The sequence below is a fragment of the Labrus bergylta genome, chromosome 8 (genome assembly GCF_963930695.1).
Source record: "Labrus bergylta chromosome 8, fLabBer1.1, whole genome shotgun sequence".
Classification (NCBI taxonomy): Eukaryota; Metazoa; Chordata; class Actinopteri; order Labriformes; family Labridae; genus Labrus; species Labrus bergylta.
In genome coordinates this window covers 11,179,122-11,196,567 of record NC_089202.1, presented here as the reverse complement: position 1 = coordinate 11,196,567, position 17,446 = coordinate 11,179,122, and the positions used below count along the sequence as shown (strand labels likewise).

The 17,446-nt window shown below is 42.1% G+C and overlaps 3 protein-coding genes across 8 annotated transcripts in view; 2 read left to right on the top strand and 1 right to left on the bottom strand.

Moving 5' to 3' along the window:
* Positions 1 to 4,807, top strand: part of adam22 (ADAM metallopeptidase domain 22) — a 60,250-nt gene extending 55,443 nt beyond the window's left edge. For both annotated transcript variants that reach the window (XM_029278903.2, XM_065958013.1), the window contains exons 30-31: positions 1,354 to 1,477; positions 2,032 to 4,807. In XM_029278903.2, coding sequence (XP_029134736.2) covers positions 1,354 to 1,477; positions 2,032 to 2,052 — 145 coding nt within the window. In that variant the 3' untranslated portion in view covers positions 2,053 to 4,807. The remainder of the gene's footprint in view (positions 1 to 1,353; positions 1,478 to 2,031) is intronic.
* Positions 4,808 to 4,892: 85 nt separating this feature from the next.
* Positions 4,893 to 10,345, bottom strand: gtpbp10 (GTP-binding protein 10 (putative)). 4 transcript variants are annotated; one of them, XM_020641962.3, is made up of 11 exons: positions 10,204 to 10,320; positions 9,950 to 10,062; positions 8,422 to 8,615; positions 8,168 to 8,259; positions 7,639 to 7,783; positions 7,473 to 7,546; positions 7,329 to 7,381; positions 7,140 to 7,247; positions 6,940 to 7,017; positions 6,629 to 6,752; positions 4,893 to 5,875 (listed from the first exon to the last, which is right to left on the bottom strand). In XM_020641962.3, exons 3-11 carry the CDS (start codon positions 8,601 to 8,603, stop codon positions 5,664 to 5,666), a joined length of 1,068 nt encoding a protein of 355 aa, XP_020497618.2. In that variant the 5' UTR covers positions 8,604 to 8,615; positions 9,950 to 10,062; positions 10,204 to 10,320; the 3' UTR covers positions 4,893 to 5,663. The 4 variants fall into 4 exon arrangements, with proteins under 4 accessions (XP_020497618.2, XP_020497619.2, XP_065814087.1 ...); XM_020641963.3 differs by having other exon boundaries at positions 9,950 to 10,014; positions 10,204 to 10,312; XM_065958015.1 differs by having other exon boundaries at positions 9,950 to 10,085; positions 10,204 to 10,302.
* A 135-nt stretch (positions 10,346 to 10,480) lies between these two features.
* On the top strand, positions 10,481 to 17,433 carry osgin2 (oxidative stress induced growth inhibitor family member 2). 2 transcript variants are annotated; one of them, XM_065958014.1, is made up of 7 exons: positions 10,481 to 11,564; positions 11,710 to 11,771; positions 13,804 to 13,896; positions 14,034 to 14,170; positions 14,256 to 14,447; positions 14,554 to 14,645; positions 14,742 to 17,433. In XM_065958014.1, the coding sequence occupies exons 3-7, from the start codon at positions 13,830 to 13,832 to the stop codon at positions 15,922 to 15,924; spliced, it is 1,671 nt and encodes a 556-aa protein (XP_065814086.1). In that variant the 5' UTR covers positions 10,481 to 11,564; positions 11,710 to 11,771; positions 13,804 to 13,829; the 3' UTR covers positions 15,925 to 17,433. The 2 variants fall into 2 exon arrangements, with proteins under 2 accessions (XP_065814086.1, XP_020497595.1); XM_020641939.3 differs by lacking the exon at positions 11,710 to 11,771.
* The last annotated feature ends 13 nt before the right edge of the window (positions 17,434 to 17,446 follow it).

Below are 17,446 nucleotides of genomic sequence, written 5' to 3'. Positions count from 1 at the left end.
AACAATTATAGAAAACTGACTTAAGGATTATTTCCATCACTTACACCTGCAAAAGTCCTACTTAACGCTCTAGTGGGGAGTTTGATGACCTCAATATGAGCTACAAATCAACATAAACAATTGGGCATGGAGCTAAAGAGCCCAAGCCACACCCCCTTCCAGAGGGGCGTGTTCAGGCACAGCTCATTTGCATTTTAAACCATAGACGCCGAAACAGCCTACTCTGACTGAAATAGAGGGGTTTATAGGTCATGATAAAATACAGGATCAGAGTGGATTTTTAACAACAAACTTGTTTTGGGGACCTCTGAGACGTATTTAAACTCGTTGAAAAGGAGTATAATGTGACCTTTAAATGGGCTTATATGATGGTATCACATGTCGTGACAACTCATCTAATGATCGTCTCACATTTACCGCAAATGTAGACTGTATGCCAACATAAGAGGAAAAGTCAGGCGATAACCAAAATCAGTAGGCTTCCTCATCTGGAGAGAATGATGATGATGTAGAACATTTCATATCAATATTTTAATTAAGTTTTTAAAAAGTGGAAGTAAACATTGACATGTAAATTCACTGTGAGAAAGCAAACTCCTGAATCAGCTGCCTCCTGACTCTCTCCACTACTTTGACCGCTGCTGATCACACAGCAGTGGTGTAAACAACCTGCTGTACATGTGACAGGCTTTTCAGTGGCTGTTCCACTGGATAGGTCCTCTCCCTCTGATTCTCTCATTCTGTTGTTCTCACCCAGGTCCGGTCTGGTCTGCCGTCACAGTCACCTCATCAGACTCACTGCTCCCAGCATTCCTCATTTAAACACACAAGTGATTCAACTTTTAATGACGACACAGCAGCTCAGCTGGCAGCAGAAGTTACCTTTAGCTGTATGTTGTTTTAATAGTGGCTAAAGGTGAATTTCTGGTCATTTTTTTTGTGCCAGCGCAGAAGATGAAAAAAGCAATGCAGCAGCAGGGTGAAGTGTGTCAGTTGCAGGAGACTATGACAAGTCCACTCCACGGCTGGGAACTGTGTACTCCTGTGTACAGAGGTTGCCCCTAAAAGCTGAGATATGGATATTTTTTAATTTTTCAAAAGTATAACATAATCCTCCAGCATCTTTTCATTAATCAAGATACATAAGAGCTGTTAAGAGCAACCTCTCTCTGCAGGAAGGTCAAATAATTAGAGCAACTCGAGGACGATGTTGCCCAAAGTCACGGATCTAAAAACAGCTCGACTTACAGATGACACCTTGTTAATCCATCTGTATCTTTGGCCAACATCCTCCTCAACCAACCAGAACAGGAGAGGCAGTTTGTTAATGATCTTCCTTCCTCTCTTCCTCAGGACGCTATCCCCTGCTAAGTCCCCAACTTCCTCTACAGGATCTATCGCATCCAGCAGGAGGTACCCGTACCCTATGCCCCCCCTCCCAGACGACCAGAGGAAAGGCAACAGGCAGAGCGCCAGGGCAAGTATTGATCAGGGACACATGCAAACAGGGGCGTCTGTCGTGGGATGAGGTTGACCCAGTCTTGCTAGTAAAGTGAAATTCTGACTTCAGTTTCATAGAATTTCTATTTTTGTCTCCCAAATTTCTGAGTTTTTTTGCTCAAAAATATTTGGGGATTTTTTTCCTCAGAATATTGAGCCTAGTCCACTATACTTTCCTCTATGATGGACACTAAACCTCCTCATGATAGACTAGAACAAGCTTAAAAAAGGATATATGGTACTAAAGGATATGAATAAATCCAAACCTGGATCTGTCAGCTCATTGCTGACTGTTTTTCTAGACCAGACTAAATGTGTTTATTTTTCACTAAATTGACCATAACAAACCTGTTACAATATGCAGTTTATAGTATTGTGTGACCTATGTAAGTATCTTTCTACTCAAGTCGAGTTTTATCGTGCACACAGTGACAAAGTTTAAGGGTGTGAAAGTGAAATGACAGTGTGCAAATGTTACTAATCTTTCTTCTATTTTTCTCTCTCCCCTGTATCCCATGCTTGTCTCTTCAGCTGTGGGAGACTTCAATATAACAGCCTTGTTACCCACTTTGCAAAAGGCCTTAAGGAACTACTCTTGTGTCTCCTTTTCTGTGAATAAAAAAACACACAAATGAAACAAAATTGACTCTAAGCGAATAAAGAGAAAGATAAGAGACCCCCAACTGGAGTGGAAATAGGCAAAGGTGTGTGTAAGTGCGTACGAGCAACTCCCAGGATGTTTTGGCGTCATTCAGTGGATCTCTAAAAGAGGAAGCGGAGTGACGGGGGAGAAATCACCATATCCACTCCGGACCAGCTGGAGCTCAGACTGGGCTGTTCCTGTCTGCTCAGGCCTCACCTACGGGACTGCAAACCCCCCCCCACCCCTCCTTTCCCAAACCTCTTCACATCCTTCTGAACTCGGCTCTCATCATCCTCCTCACTTCAACACCACTGTTCCCCCTCTCTGAGTTTTTTTTGGAGCTTTTAAAAAAAGGAACCATGAAGCCAGATCAGGTTATCGTATCACATTGCATCGCTGGATTTTTTGGATTATTTTGTTGCACGTGAAACACTGTAGAAACTCCGACACTGTATGCATGAGACAACCCTGTATATCAGCAACCTCCTACTGAAAAGACGAGAAGAACTGTTGGCTGATCTGAAAGGAAAGCATGCAAGGGAACAGTGATTTTTATAGTTTCTGTAGGCTTAGACGCTTTCTCTCCACTATAGGAAACCCCAGGTGTATCACCACTTATAACCCATAACCCATTACATGAACCCAACCTGTCCCGCTTGTTTGACCGTGTGTAAATATGTACAGTAAAAAAACACACAGAGTATGTTTTTCCTTTCATTTTAAAGGAGGTTAAGGATGGAGTCCCTTCTCTCTTCTTCCTGTCGTACTGTGTTGTAGACAGAAGCAGATTTCTGTAGATAGGTGTAGAGATCCCACACTTGTCTGTATTTCCATTTTTTGTCTTCATTTTTCCTCCCCTCTGGCTTCTTCTTGTGTGACTGTGACCTATATAGCTCCCTCCATCCACAGCAGAATGTAAAATTGTGGGGTTTTTTTCTTTCTAATCTAGGTTTCATCCACCTCTGGGAGAAATACACAGACATTCAGAACTGACTGAAGAAGTATTGGTAGAGATATTGATGGCACATGGAAAGTGTTGCTGAACAGCTGTTGATGAGTATTATTTAGGGAAATATGAATAGTGTTATGTGCCATTCCTGAGTGGACGGAGGTGTGTTTGCTGTAGTTATAGATGTGCCACTTCTCACATGTGGGTTTTGGAAGTTTCCTCATTGATTATTAACATTTATTTAAGTCCCCCCTGATAGATTTTGGACGTTTGAGTCCCTCAGATTAATGAGATCAAAAATCAGTAACTGAATGTGGTTATTGGTCAAACTCTGCAAGAATCTGGAAACAGTGATCAAACAATGTGCATTTTGGATTTAGCTGTAATGATTGAGATATTTAGCCTTGTAAATGATTAACTATGCTGTACAGTGCTTGCTGTTTGAACGGCATGACAGTTTGACAATAAATTAAGTTATTTATTCAGGTAGGTTGGGCACTGTTGGCCACCAAAGGCAGGAGCTCACATGGCTTAAAATGATCAGGAAGATTTGAGCATTGACTGATGCCTGTGTCTCTATTTAAGGTTGATTCATTAGAACGAGTCTTATATCACTCCCAAGAAACAAGCTCTTTGTACAGTTTTAACGCTGTTGTCTTAAGGCCGTCTGTTTGTCATCCTACTACTGTATTGTTACGTTTTGTTTCCCAGTGTGGGCACTTTTTCATTTGTAATCCATGTATACATTAGGACTGTATAGGTTATATGATCTCCACAATATTGGATAAATATTGCTACAAGTATTTTTTTTATTAATTACCTTTGTAACGTCCACTTTTTTCTCAGCATTATGTACAGCAATGACTCAAACAGTAATTAAGTGCATTATTGTAATTATGCGTGTTAATGAGTTTGAATGGAGACATGTTGAGACTTGTTTTGAAACACATTTGTCAACAGGCATATAGTCGGGTTGTTCCTCTGGCATGTGCTAATCTGTATCATATAAAGCTTGGACACATAATGATGTAAATGAGATCTCTACGGGCTCATAATTTGCCTTCTACTAGAGCTGTCTTCTTTTTTTGTTGCTCTGGTCTTCTGTAAGTATTGTCAATGTTTAGTGGCCCAGTCATGTTTCCTGGGCTATCCAAGGGGGTAGGGAGCAGTATCTCAGAGTCCTTGGTTATATTTTTAACATCATGTACTGTGCTACAGAGAGACATTTGTCCCGCTGTCACAGACACTGCACAGTATGATAGGGCGAGGATGGGACGCAGGCTGCAGTTGATATCTTTTATTGTACAACTGTCAAACAAACATATCTGCTCTTTCTGCCTGCACGCGGTTGGACCAAAAAGGTCCTAGCAGAGGAAAAAATCTGGTAAAATATCCCCGCAAATGAGCCTTCTGTCTCTGTCTGGCCAGAGACTTGAATGTATTCGTGTACTGGAGAACACCAACCACCCAGTCTCACCCATACGATCCCATTCTGCTGCTGGACACATCAGCCCTCTGCTGCAGGAACTATGACAACCCTACATGTGTGAGATCAAAACTGAATACTGCAGTTGCTTTTTTCTTTAATTCTTAAAGTGTTATTTTGCCTGTAAGCTGTACAGACAAGTGATGCAAAAATCAATGCCATTATTTTTCTTTTTCTTAATCATTCAGTATTGTAATATATTTAATATAAAATAAAACTTTCATCAACACTTCTGTCTATGCTGACATTTCTAAAATTTACTTTTCAGATTTTAATGGATAGAAAACTGAAACAAAGCAGATTTGATGTAAAACTGACTGTCCTTATTCATGTGTATTTGAATATGGTTTATGAGCAACACACACTGAGACATCATTGTTTTCATTTAGTGTTACAGATTTTAGCCAGATCTTAATATGCATATGGTGTCTTTGTTCATGTCATTTTAAAGTCCAGTGTTTCCACCATCAGCCACTCAGTGATATCTAACCGCGTTAGCCTAAGAAGACTACAATCAGTTCTACAAAGTAGCATATTCAGAATGATGCAGAATTATGTAGAACAAGCAGGTTTTTCAGGTTGTAGTTTTTTTAAAGCAACATTCAAAGATTGGCCCTCTTCCCCGGCTCAGTGACACCCGCTCCTTTTTCATCTGTTCTAATGATCTGACATCTGGTTGCTTTGTTTTGACAGTCCCCTCCTCACTTCCTGCATGTGGTCATATGCTGGGGGCTACACACCCACTGCCCATCATTGTTTGTCGTGAAATGTCCTGCACACTGAATGAGGACGTAAATACAGGCAGAAGGTCTCTGCAGATACAAACATTCTTATTTTGAGTCAATAAAACTTTTTTTAAGGAATACTCATAACATTTTATGTTGAGGCTATGACAGTCAGTAACAAAAAAGTCCCTTTGTTGCCGCTGCTAACAGGTCTGCATGGCACAGTTGTGTGTTTCATCTGAGTTTATTCGCCATTTCAGTCCAACCTATCAGTCATTTTTATGGCACACAGAATAAAACCCATCCGTCACTCTTACACTGCAGGTCCCACAGGAAGTTGTAGTAAGTTGTCCGTGACTTTCACAAAAGCTTGTGTGAGTTGGACATCAGCGCCTTCAGTCTTTCTTGATGGATGGCTTTAGAATCCGTTTCTGCAGCTTCATCAAGTGATTCTCTGATGCAACTCTTCAAATGTTCGATACCAAACCCAGTGAGGGCTGAGACAGGAACCACATGTCTGAAACTCAGATAGTTCTTTGGTTTCATGTCGTCAGGTAACAGATCAGAAAACTCTGCAGGAGGGAAAAAAAACAACAGAATTAATATGAAGAATATAACAACACGGAAGCCTAAAAATGTTGTTTTGCTAATAAAACAAAGAGTGAGGTCTTTTAACTGCTCTTTTGTAAAGCGTCTTGAGATACAGATAAGGAGTTGGCGCCATACAAATGAATGTAATTCTTTGTTCTTTGGCTCTGATCAGTCAACATGCAGGATTACTTCTGTAATGTTATCAGTTTTTTCCTAATGTCTGCTAAACCTTGTTTTACTCAGTAGGGCAATGAGGAACAATTTACATTTCTTTGGCCTCCATTCTGTTACGTTAGCTACTCGATGTGTAGTCACAACAAATGATTTATCACATTAGCAGCCAAGGGACTTTTGCATTGCATGTCACAAAATGTTTTTTTGCTAAGGAACCATTTTAACAGTCACATAATGTTTTGAACAGAGTATTTAACAATATAATGAATTTAAATGTGAGGTCTTTTTCTATTGGGACGACTGGCCTCTTAATTCTGTATTTGCTGTACAGGTATTTTTGCTTTCTCATTATGCAGTATTTTTTTTTTCTACATGCAGCCCGTGAGTTTTCAGTTGGTCAAGATGTTTACTTAATTTGTGAAATTAATTTGAGCTCTCATGGTCATCACACTAAAGACGTACTTACATGCAAAAGAGAAATCTACATATAAAACATTTATTTTATATAATAAATGAAAAAGAGTTTAAAATGTATAAAAGAATACATCCAGCAAATATACCTTCTGGGTTCTTCAGCTGCTCCCTCAGCTCTACTAGTCTGTCTTCAGCATCAGGCAGGTCCATCTTATTCACCACCAGTAAAGCAGGCTTCGATACAAGCTCCTCTTTGAACAACTCCAACTCCTTTACACGGACAAGAGAGTGGGAGGAGGAGGAGGAGGAGGAAAGAAGAACAAGATGGAAAATGTGTAAGGAGTCAAGTTCATAAAAGAATGGTAAGAATATTATGCTGACCCTTTAGACACAACAAAAAACATGTATTTATTATAACCGTGTATGTATTTAACAAGAGTTTCGTATTTCCAGTGACCTTGGTGAGAAGTTGAACGGCTTCAAAGGCCGACCTAAACGGTGTTTTACTCGCCAGCTGGAAACCAGAAACATCAACCTGCAGCCACACAAAGTTTGACAAAATTAAACTCCATTATCTTCAGCAGCACTTTTCAGCAGCTTATGTTGTCCACATTCAAACGTATACATATTTATGTATGCGTCATCTTGAAAACCTACCACAAAGAGAAGCTGCTTAGTCCTCTCCACGTGTTTTAGGAACTTGTGGCCCATGCCTTTGTTTATATGAGCTCCTTCAATCAGGCCAGGAAGATCAGCAACAGAAATCTACCAGAGATAAAAATAATGAGAACAACCTAATAAATGATGGACATTTAAAGATAGAAACATTAGTACGCATTCCTTTACCTGCTTGTAATCTTTATACATCAGTTTGCCGATCTCAGGCTTCAAAGTCGTGACTGTGAAATAAAGAAGATTTAAGAAAGGTCACTGAAAAAAAGTAACCTAACCTCACGCTCTGTTGTGTAGCGTGTATTATGATGTACTCACAAGCATAGTTTGCAATCTGAGGAGTGGCGTTAGACATGGCTGTCAGGAGAGACGACTTCCCTGCGTTTGGGAACCTGATGGTGAATCAACGCGAGAAAATCAGACACTAAGAGAAATATTTAAAGAGCAGCTGAATGAAAATGTCTGTGTGTGTTTCTACTCTCACCCAACAAGGCCCAAGTCTGCGATAAGTTTGAGATCCAGCCTTATGTGTTTGGCCTGACCCTTACTGGGCTCAAACGCGGAGTGAAAGGTGCCTCCACGTCCTCCTTTCGCAACCATGAGACGTTCACCATCAGCATTCAGTTCACCTTTGAGGGACAGTGGTTAAGGGGGGGAATGAGTGAAGAACCTGATTTTGTACATCAGTGGCCTATTAAACTCTTATATTATCTCTAATACCAAAATTGATGTACCGTCCCAAACACACACAACTCCACATGCATCCATCCCTTACATGTATTTATATTTAAATTAAACCACCATGTTGAGTTTTTGTGACACAAAAATACAGTGCAAGGAGTTATAAATATATGTCCTAATTACAAAGACGTGTAAAGTTGCTAGTATTTGTATTTCTAGGATCCTAGAGCACTACGTCTTTGTTCTTAGAATTAAACTATAAAGAAGTGAAACCTCAGGATCAGTTTAGAGTAAAGGGAGGACTCCAGTATTAGAAAAGTTCTTCAACATACCAATTATTTTGCCATCGTCTGTGGTGACGGTGATACCAACAGGGGCATTGATCTCCTTGTCCGTCCCCTTCGCTCCTTTCAGTGCTCGAACACTATCAATAAATACAATTCACAAACAATAATCACACACATACCGACTGGTCCTACCTTATTCAACATGTTTGCAGGCATTTAAAGAACAAACATCAATGTATCATCATTTCTGGAGGACAAAAAACATGGCACAACTTTAAGTTGTATTTGTATTGACGAACCTGCTGTTAGATCCAGTTCCACCTACAAATCGTTTCTGGGGGTACTTATCCTTGACCTTCTTCAAGGTAGTAGTCTTTGAAGCCACCACCCAAACATCTCCCCCATTCCCTCCCTGTCCACCAAGTCGGGGTAAACCCATTCCGCCAGAGCCTCCATGGACGTACAGACGCAGGTTATCCATAAAGTTTGCATACTGCAGATTGAAGAGAGAGACATCGCAGTCATGAGTTTCAAGAACCATCTTCAGCAAAAATGAGACTTAACAAACAGGAGAAGCAGGCTCACTGACTGCACCCTAAATAATCGTTTTCATTTTTTTGACAAGTGTCATCATGACATCATCATAATCTTTACTGACAGACTCGGGGGTCCATCAGAGTAACCTGACGAAGAAAAGACTGTGGATGCATCTCTTAATCATCCCTCCATGAAAAGCCTAGACTTTGGTTCATTTTGTATTGAAAACCAGAATATCTGGCATCACATCAGTCAGAGTTTTGGTTAATTTATAATAATAATAATAATATATTGTTTTTTTATAGGAACCCAAAGACGCTTTGACAAAATACAAAACAAAACAAAAAACGACGAGGACAGTACAATGAAGAAGTAATGTAGGGGGGGAGGGGGGAGGGGGGAGTTAGTGGTTGTAGGCAATGTTGAAAAGGTGAGTTTTGAGGGATTTCTTGAAGGAGAGAGAGTTCCAGAGGGTGGGAGCAGCAACAGAGAAAGCCCTGTCCCCCCAGGACCGATAGAACAGGAGGTTTGCATGTGCAGACCTGAGAGTGCGGGTGGGAGTGTGTCGGTGGAGGAGGTGAGACAGGTAGGGGGGGGAGCCAGGTTGTGAAGGGCTTTGAAGGTGATGATGAGGAGCTTGAAGTTGATACGCTGGGGGGGATGGGGAGCCAGTGGAGGTCATGAAGGACGGGGGTGATGTGGGGAGACGGGCTGCGGAGTTCTGAATGTGTTGAAGTTTCTTGAGTGATTTGGATGGTGAACCATAGAGGAGACTGTCACAGTAGTCTAATCTGGAGGTAATGAAAGCGTGGGTGAGGGTCTCTGCAGCTGAGAATGAGAGGGATGGGCGGAGGCGGATTTAAACAAAAGGGTCGACTTAATTCAGGGAGGTTCTTTATATTTAAAAGGCAAAGCCAATCATAATTTGGCTTTACGACAATTGAAACACTATTATTGAGTTAAAACACAAAACCTACAGTAAAACTCACTAAACTTGTATGAACTATTTCCATCAGAGAGTTTAGCTTTATCTTACAGTTTTTATAATAACAATGTTTGACAAACTGCGACTTCAAAGCCCTTAAAAGCTCCTGAAGGTCAGCCTGGTTTATTCAAGCATCACGACTGCCGATGAAGATTTCAATAAAGATTTCAAACTTGGTAGAAGTGGATCTTGGGTTGACTCTGTGTAATCAAAGCAGTCCTTTAAAACACAGTGTGTGTGTGTGTGTGTGTGTGTTTTTAATGTATTAAACATGCAGCTGTGGACACATTGAAACTCAACATAACGTGTTATGATCACATGTAAGGTGTCTTCAGTCACAGATGGACACAGACGTATCAAATTGTCACATCTTTAAACGAGATCACATCAGTCTGGTAAGATGATGTTGATGTTTTGACTGTAAGCAAGTTAGCAAAAAGCCTGTCACACACAGCGAGCTAACAGTTAGCTTTTCCGGTTAATGTCACCGCAGCAATGTCAATAGAGGCTTCACTGTGTAATAACTTTACATGAGATTTACAGTCACTACAGGACTTACCTTCCGAAAGCAGATTCTACTTAATTGGACCATCTTTAGCGGCGTTTTATTGCCACTCTTAACGTTGTTCACTGAGCTAACAGCTAGGCAGCATGTGTTTGTATCACAGGGTGGTTTATGTCAGCTGATTGGCTGAAGAGACAAAGAGGCGGGACATAGAAGGTCTGAGTGACAGCTGGTAGGAATCGGGTTCTGCAGTAGGCTATAGGACAAAACACTGGTCCAGAGTGAGACCAGTGAACAAGTAGATTAGTTTACTGAATAATAAAATAGTGGATGTTATTCAAAGCACAGATAATTCTAATGACCCCCTGACCCTAGAGCAGGGGTGGGCAACTGGCGGCCCGGGGGCCACATGCGGCCCCCATCAACCCTCAACGTGGCCCTCGGGTCAATTTTTTACATATCAATTAATTGGAAACATGAAGAAAACATGACAAAATCTGCCATGAAATCATAAAAACCAGAAATATGTCCATAATAATATTTGATCACTGGCATATGTTGAGTTAAATTTGAGACATAATTGATTGGAATCGTTTTTTGTATCCTACAATTTGGCCCTCTGGCAGTGAGAATTAAATGAATGTGGCCCTTGCTGTGACCAAAGTTGCCCATCCCTGGTCCTAGACCTAGTGCTAAAAGATACTCCATGCACGTTAACTACATAACCAGGCCAATTTGTCTCTTTTACAAAGCAGCCATGAAGGTTAGCACATTTTGCTATCCAGTGGATCAACTTTTAAACTATTTGGATAGTCATTTATCTAGCCCCGCCGCTGGCTTCTCTTCATGGGGCAACTGATCAATATGGGGCAAAAATCAATATTAGAGGACGTATAACATGAACTTATAATAGAGATGTATGTATTTGTTTCCACATGACAAGATAACATTTTGGAAAAACATTAGTTTATCCGGAGTATTTGGATAATACATTTCATGATTATAAAGATTTCTGCTTTGAGCGCATTCAGTGGGCAGCATAGAGTCGGCGGCGCTGTGAGGATGCTGAGAGATGCTCGGATCTTCCGGCTCTCTTCCCTGACGCCTGCCGGTGCGGTGAGATGCGCATGTGACGACTCAAGCAAACGCAGGATCCGCTCTCCCATTCTCTCTCTCTCTCTCTCTCTCTCTCACACACACACACACACACACACACACACACACACACACACACACACACACACACACACACACACACACACACACACACACACACACACACACACACACACACACACACACACACACACACACACACACACACAGGCAACGAGACATAGAGCACCCGACAGGCGACGTTTACAAGCAGATCAGACCTGAATAAACCAGGTCTGTGCAGATTTAACAGCATAGAGGTAAGTCTGTATGTATGTTTGCGTGCGTGCGTGCGTGCGTGTGTGTGTTTGTGATGACGAGAAAGAGGTTGGCTTATTATCTCATGCAAGACCCCGGACAGTTGCATCGGTCCTCCCACTGATGTCTGCCTATTTATACGGTCAGAAACGCAGCCGTGGGTCGTGATAACTGGACGCGACTGGGACACAGAGACACATCACATAGCGGTAAGAGAGATCTGTTCTTGGCTGAGTGTTGCGGATGCCCGTGAGTGTGTGTGACCTAAATTATGCAATGATGGTGACACAGCCTCTATCGCATGTGCTCCCTGTGTCTTATTGGATGCAGGCTGCAGAGACCCCGCTATACTCGGAGTCAGAAGAGAGTAAGGGGGAGTTTGAGCATGTGGGTCCATGAGGATTTGATGATGGGGTGACAGACTGCTACATCTTTTTTTTTTTTCCCGCACCATTCTCCTCTAGCGTGTGCAGCAACATCCACGTTTTAAATAGTGCTAAAGTTAAGCTTATTGTGTCACTTACCTCAAGACTTCTTCATGAAAATTAGCCCGAGTTGCATAGACAGATGTTATAGGCCAGACACACCTTTCAACCAGAGCTTTAGACTAATTGTGAAAAAAAAAAAAATCAAGATTCATAATTGAGATTTATGCATACATTTGAAGTTCCTACAAAACATAGCTACATACAAGGTAGGCCATGGTCCATCCTTACTACAAATGGAGGCTTAACACACATAAGAAGTCACATGGGGGGATGGTCCAAATTAAATCAGTGTATGATATAATAGTTTGCAATTTTTCTTGCATCTTACTGGCTGGCATACTTGATGCAGCTACCATAAGGTAGTAAATAACTCTATCCAGAATTACAAGTGATAAGTGATAAGTGATTCATATAATAATTGATTCATCATCCAAATGATTTCCAAAGGCTAAATTTAACTGAACTCCATACAAGTTTTGTCAAACATATGGAGAGACTTGTTGGTGGATAAAATTGTCAACATAAAATGTGATCTTAAACAAGAATAAAGCTTGGGAATTAAAATGGGAAATAAGAAAAACAAATGAAAAAAAGACAACTTTTTTTATCTGTGACCACTGTGGGGTTCGTCAAAGTGACCAGTAGTAGTACCAGTATCAGCTTGCCATCCAGGGACATTCTCTCCTAACAGGGCAGGCAATGTGTGGAATCCCAGTGCTTTCATTGAAAAGGGTAAACAAGCCGACGACCAAAGACAACCAATTGGCCTACAGACACACAGACAGGGTGAGGGTGGGAGGGAGGGAAGAGTGAATGTAAAATGAGGCAGACTGTATTAGCAGCAGAGTGACATGGGAGTTTTTAGGGAAGTGAGCCAGAGTTTGGGATGCAAGACAAAAGTGGTGTTGGCAGTGTCGTGGTTATGAAACGGGGGCAATGGCCGCTGTTTGATGTGGCTGGTGGGTAATGTTTTGGCGGGAGTGTCTGACAGTCCAGAGTGTGGTTCTGCTGGTGTTTATTAGAGGAGGAGGAGCTCTGATGGTCTGGTCTGTCAGTCTGCCAGGACCACATTCTCACCCTGCTGCTGTTGAAAGGGGCAGTAAAGACATAAACAGGGCCGGTGGGATTAGGGCCCACTCGGAGGAGTGATCTGGGGGGATTTGCTGCCCAGTGGGCACACAAAGGCCCTGCGGCGTAACACACAACACACACTACACATGCTCAACCGCAACGTTTCACAACAGACCCAAGCCTACATAAATCTGATTAGAACTCCCTTTTGTTTGGGAAGCGGCACTGGGGTTAACACAAACGAGCCCAGCCCCAGGCCATGTTTGATAGGACAGGGGGTGTGTGGACATCCGCCGGGTGGCAAAGAAAAAAACATGGAGTACGCTGTGTTGTGGCGGGGTGTTTCCACGTGTGAAGCCCCAGACAGACAGGGAGGGTCATGGCTGTGTGTGGAAGCACAATAACAGGATGAATAAAGGTTTTTTTTCTCCCTGTTCAGTGTGTGTTTGGGTCAGCTGATGATGGTGAATGGAGACAGGATCTAAGCTAACACGAGACAACAACAACATTGTCAGACACAAAGAACGCAAGCCGGTTTGAACCTGCTCAAATAATCTGACCCAGAAACAGAAAAGCAGTGAAACGACAAAGCACGAACAGGCCTCTGCGTAAACTTGAATATCCAATGGACGGCTACCGAAATGTCTAGAACTTTCTTCACATCTCTATCATTCTTCCTTAGTGCCGCCTCTGGCCCAGGCTGCAGCCATGCCTCTTCTGGAAGAGACCACTCTGCCACAAGAGCACCCACCCACTGTCCCTGTGGTCATCATAGGTAAACTTTTCTCCCTTAACCTCCTGACCTCTAACGGTTTCACAAGGTTACCCGCACTTGGCCCTAATTTGACTTGATCAAATAAAGCCATGTTCTCTTTTGTGATGCCGTTCAACATTTCACTTAAACATTTTTAGGTAATGGACCATCAGGAATTTGTCTATCCTACCTACTAAGTGGATACAAGCCCTACCTAGATACAGCAACTGTCCACCCAAACCCGATACTCTATAGGAAACTACAGGAAACCAAGCATCTACCCATCACTGAACAAGTAAAAACAAATAGAAATTCCTTGTATGTATAAAAAAATGATCATTGTCACTAAGATATGTCATGATAAGGACTTTCTTTTACAGGATCTTGAATATTTGAGCGAAGGTCTTGAGGGGAGATCAGGGAACCCAGTGGCTGTCCTTTTTGACACACTACTTCACCCCAATGCCGACTTTGGCTACGAGTTTCCCCCTGTCCTTCAGTGGAGGAGGGAAAAGCAGCAGCACATCCCACACCTGGTGCTTGGGAGGGCAACACCTGGAGGTGCTTGGCATGTAAGCTACATCCCTTTTAGAAATCCATATCTTCTGTCGTTCAAATGTTTATTTTTATCCTTCTCTTGACATTGCATTTTTCTCAACACTCCCCTTTCTTCCTTAGGCAATGGAAGGATCCATGCTGACTATCAGTCTTGGCATCTGGATGGAGCTACCTGGGGTAAACTACAGAGACTTGACCAATGGGAAACGCAGGTACTGAGAGATGAAAATGTTGACCCCAAAGACATGGCGCAAGTCTAAGTCTAACTTTTACTACCACTTTCTAATCTTCTCTCTTTCTCTCTACAGGGATGTAACCAGCGACAGAGCCACCCCAGAGGAGATCTCATCCTATTACCGTAACTATGTGAAGCTGAAGGGCCTCCAAAAGAATTTTGTCGACAACACCTATGTAACCTCTGTCCAGAAACTTTGCCGGGGGCATGACGAGGAAGGTCTCGAAAATGGGCACACTGATCAAGGAGATGGAGGGGTAGGTGAAGGTGGCAATGAAGGCTTTGAGAGAAATCAAGTTGAATGTCTAAATAAAGAAGTAGGTGGGGCTCTCTGGGAAGTGAGAGGATACCAACAGTTGCAGAACGACGCTCATGTCCCCTTCTCTCTGTTCGCCGAGAATGTAGTTCTGGCCACTGGTGCGAGTGATTCGCCAGTCCGATTAGGTGTTGAGGGTGAGGACCTACCATTTGTATTCCACAGCATCTCAGACCTGGGTCTGGCCCTAAACCGGAGAACACTTGATATGAAGTCTGATCCAGTTTTAGTTGTTGGTGCTGGTTTAAGTGCTGCAGATGCAGTTCTATGTGCCTGTAACAGCAACATTAGAGTGTTGCATGTCTTTCGTAAGAACATAGACGACCAAGACCTCATCTTCAAACAGCTGCCTAAAACCCTGTACCCAGAGTATCACAAAGTCTACAACATGATGTGCTCTCAGACCTACATCAATGTAGCCGCATCCTCCGCTTCTAACAGACCCCAGACAGTGAGTATTGCCTCCTCAGTATGTGCCAAGATGTGCCCAAAGCCCCAACTTGCTGCAGGTAACACCGCTGGTAACTCCAGTGTCAGCCTATTTCCTGACTACACCAGTTTCCCAGAACACTGCGTTGTGTCTTTCCAGTCTGACATGAAGTGCTTGCTTCAGGGGAACAACTCTCTCAAAGCATTCAAGATCTCCATGGTCCTAGTGCTGATTGGGACCAACCCAAACTTGTTTTTCTTGAAGGGGCAAGGCCAGTACCTGGGTCAGGATCCAACAAAACCAATCAGCTGCAAGCAGAACCCTATTGACATCCACCCTTACACTTTTGAGTGCACCAAGGAGCCAGGTCTGTTTGCCATGGGCCCACTTGTGGGAGACAACTTTGTTCGCTTTTTGAAGGGTGGTGCATTAGGCATTGCCTCCTGTCTGCTGAAGAGACTCAAGAAGAAAGGGAAGCTCATTAGCAATGGAGGGAATACTTTCATTTGAAAACATGATAGAGAGAACAGCTGTGAATGCTGGTCGCATTGCAAAGATTACAAGCACTCTCACCATCAAATGTAGGTGGTGAATGGGAAAACAAAAGCTTTTAATATGTTACATTTATTTATGGAGTTTTTCTCATCGAAGCTTTAGCATTTTACAACTTTCCAAGACCAAAAAGACAATGGATGTACACTAATTAGTTTCTAAAGAAACAAAACACAGCTTTCAAGAGTCTTGTCTGACTTCATGAGAAGTCCCTGAAAGTCCAAGCTACCATGTGCCAATGTTTCTGAGTCAATCTGTAACCTCATAACTGAATGGGACCTTATTTTTTAATCAGGGTTATTTATTTGTTAACTATGTGTCTTTCAATTTAATTAACTTTCATGTCTTTAATGGCTGTTTTAGCCCAGTTCAAGTCATAGACTGTATAGAACATGGATGTAGTCTCAGCGATATCACTTGTTGGTAACTGAAGGGATGTTTTGAAGCCCATGGATGGCGGGCCTTCCGCCTTCTAGCAAACTGCTACAATGTGTCCACTTGCAGTCACATTAGCCAAGCCCCTAGTTATTTATAACTCATATTCTACTAACTTGTTTTTGTCCCTTGTTGTTTACATGGTAAATTCTTCTGTCAACATGAGCATTTTAACATTATGTGACTTCTGGGGCTTGGGGGCTAGACTCAATTGGACACTTGATGAACTGCAGTGTTTTGCACTTCTGCATTGGCTTCATTTTATAACACCGGAGGTTGCCGCTTGCTTCAGGTCTTATGTTAGCCTAGCATTAAGAGTGAGAACTCCAAAAAAATGTAGAGGCCACTACCGTCATTCTGCATGAAACTTTTAGTTAAATGTGTAAGCAGTGGACACTAGTAGAACAACCAGTGCTCTCACTTACAAAGTCACAATCATCTGAACTTTAAGTAATACCACCTCAAGTGGTGAATGTTTGCAGTAGTGAATGCTCACTAGATTTTAGAAAGTGGGACCCAAGTTCATGGCTAAGCAATGTAAATGTTCCTGTATATTCTGAGCCCAACAGTTTTTTTAAATGCAGGTGAGTCATTTTAGCTGCTATTGTAGGTAGTTGGAGCAATACTATTAAAAACTTAGTAAAGCCTATTACATTTATACTTTTTCCGTTGCTTTGGAGTTGTACTACTGAAAGGCTATCTATGCAAATCAAATATGTTTTCTTAGGCACCCATTTCTTTTTTATTTTGGTTAAACAAAAACATCAGGAGAGACACAACAGGAAGTCACATCGTTTGCTAGCCCTGCATACGACATTTTGATGATAGCAGAGGTGTAGAAGATTAGCCTGCCAATAACAAAAAATGTGACTGAAGATATGCTCCCATTAAGTTTTGTGGAAGGATAAGGCAACGTCAATGGGAGTAGAAAAGACATTCTGTCGACAAAGTGGCTACAGTGTCTGTTAGACACCTCTAACAACAGAGTCATTTGTTATCAGCACTTATCATAATATTCAGAACTGGGATTTGATGAAGATTTGCA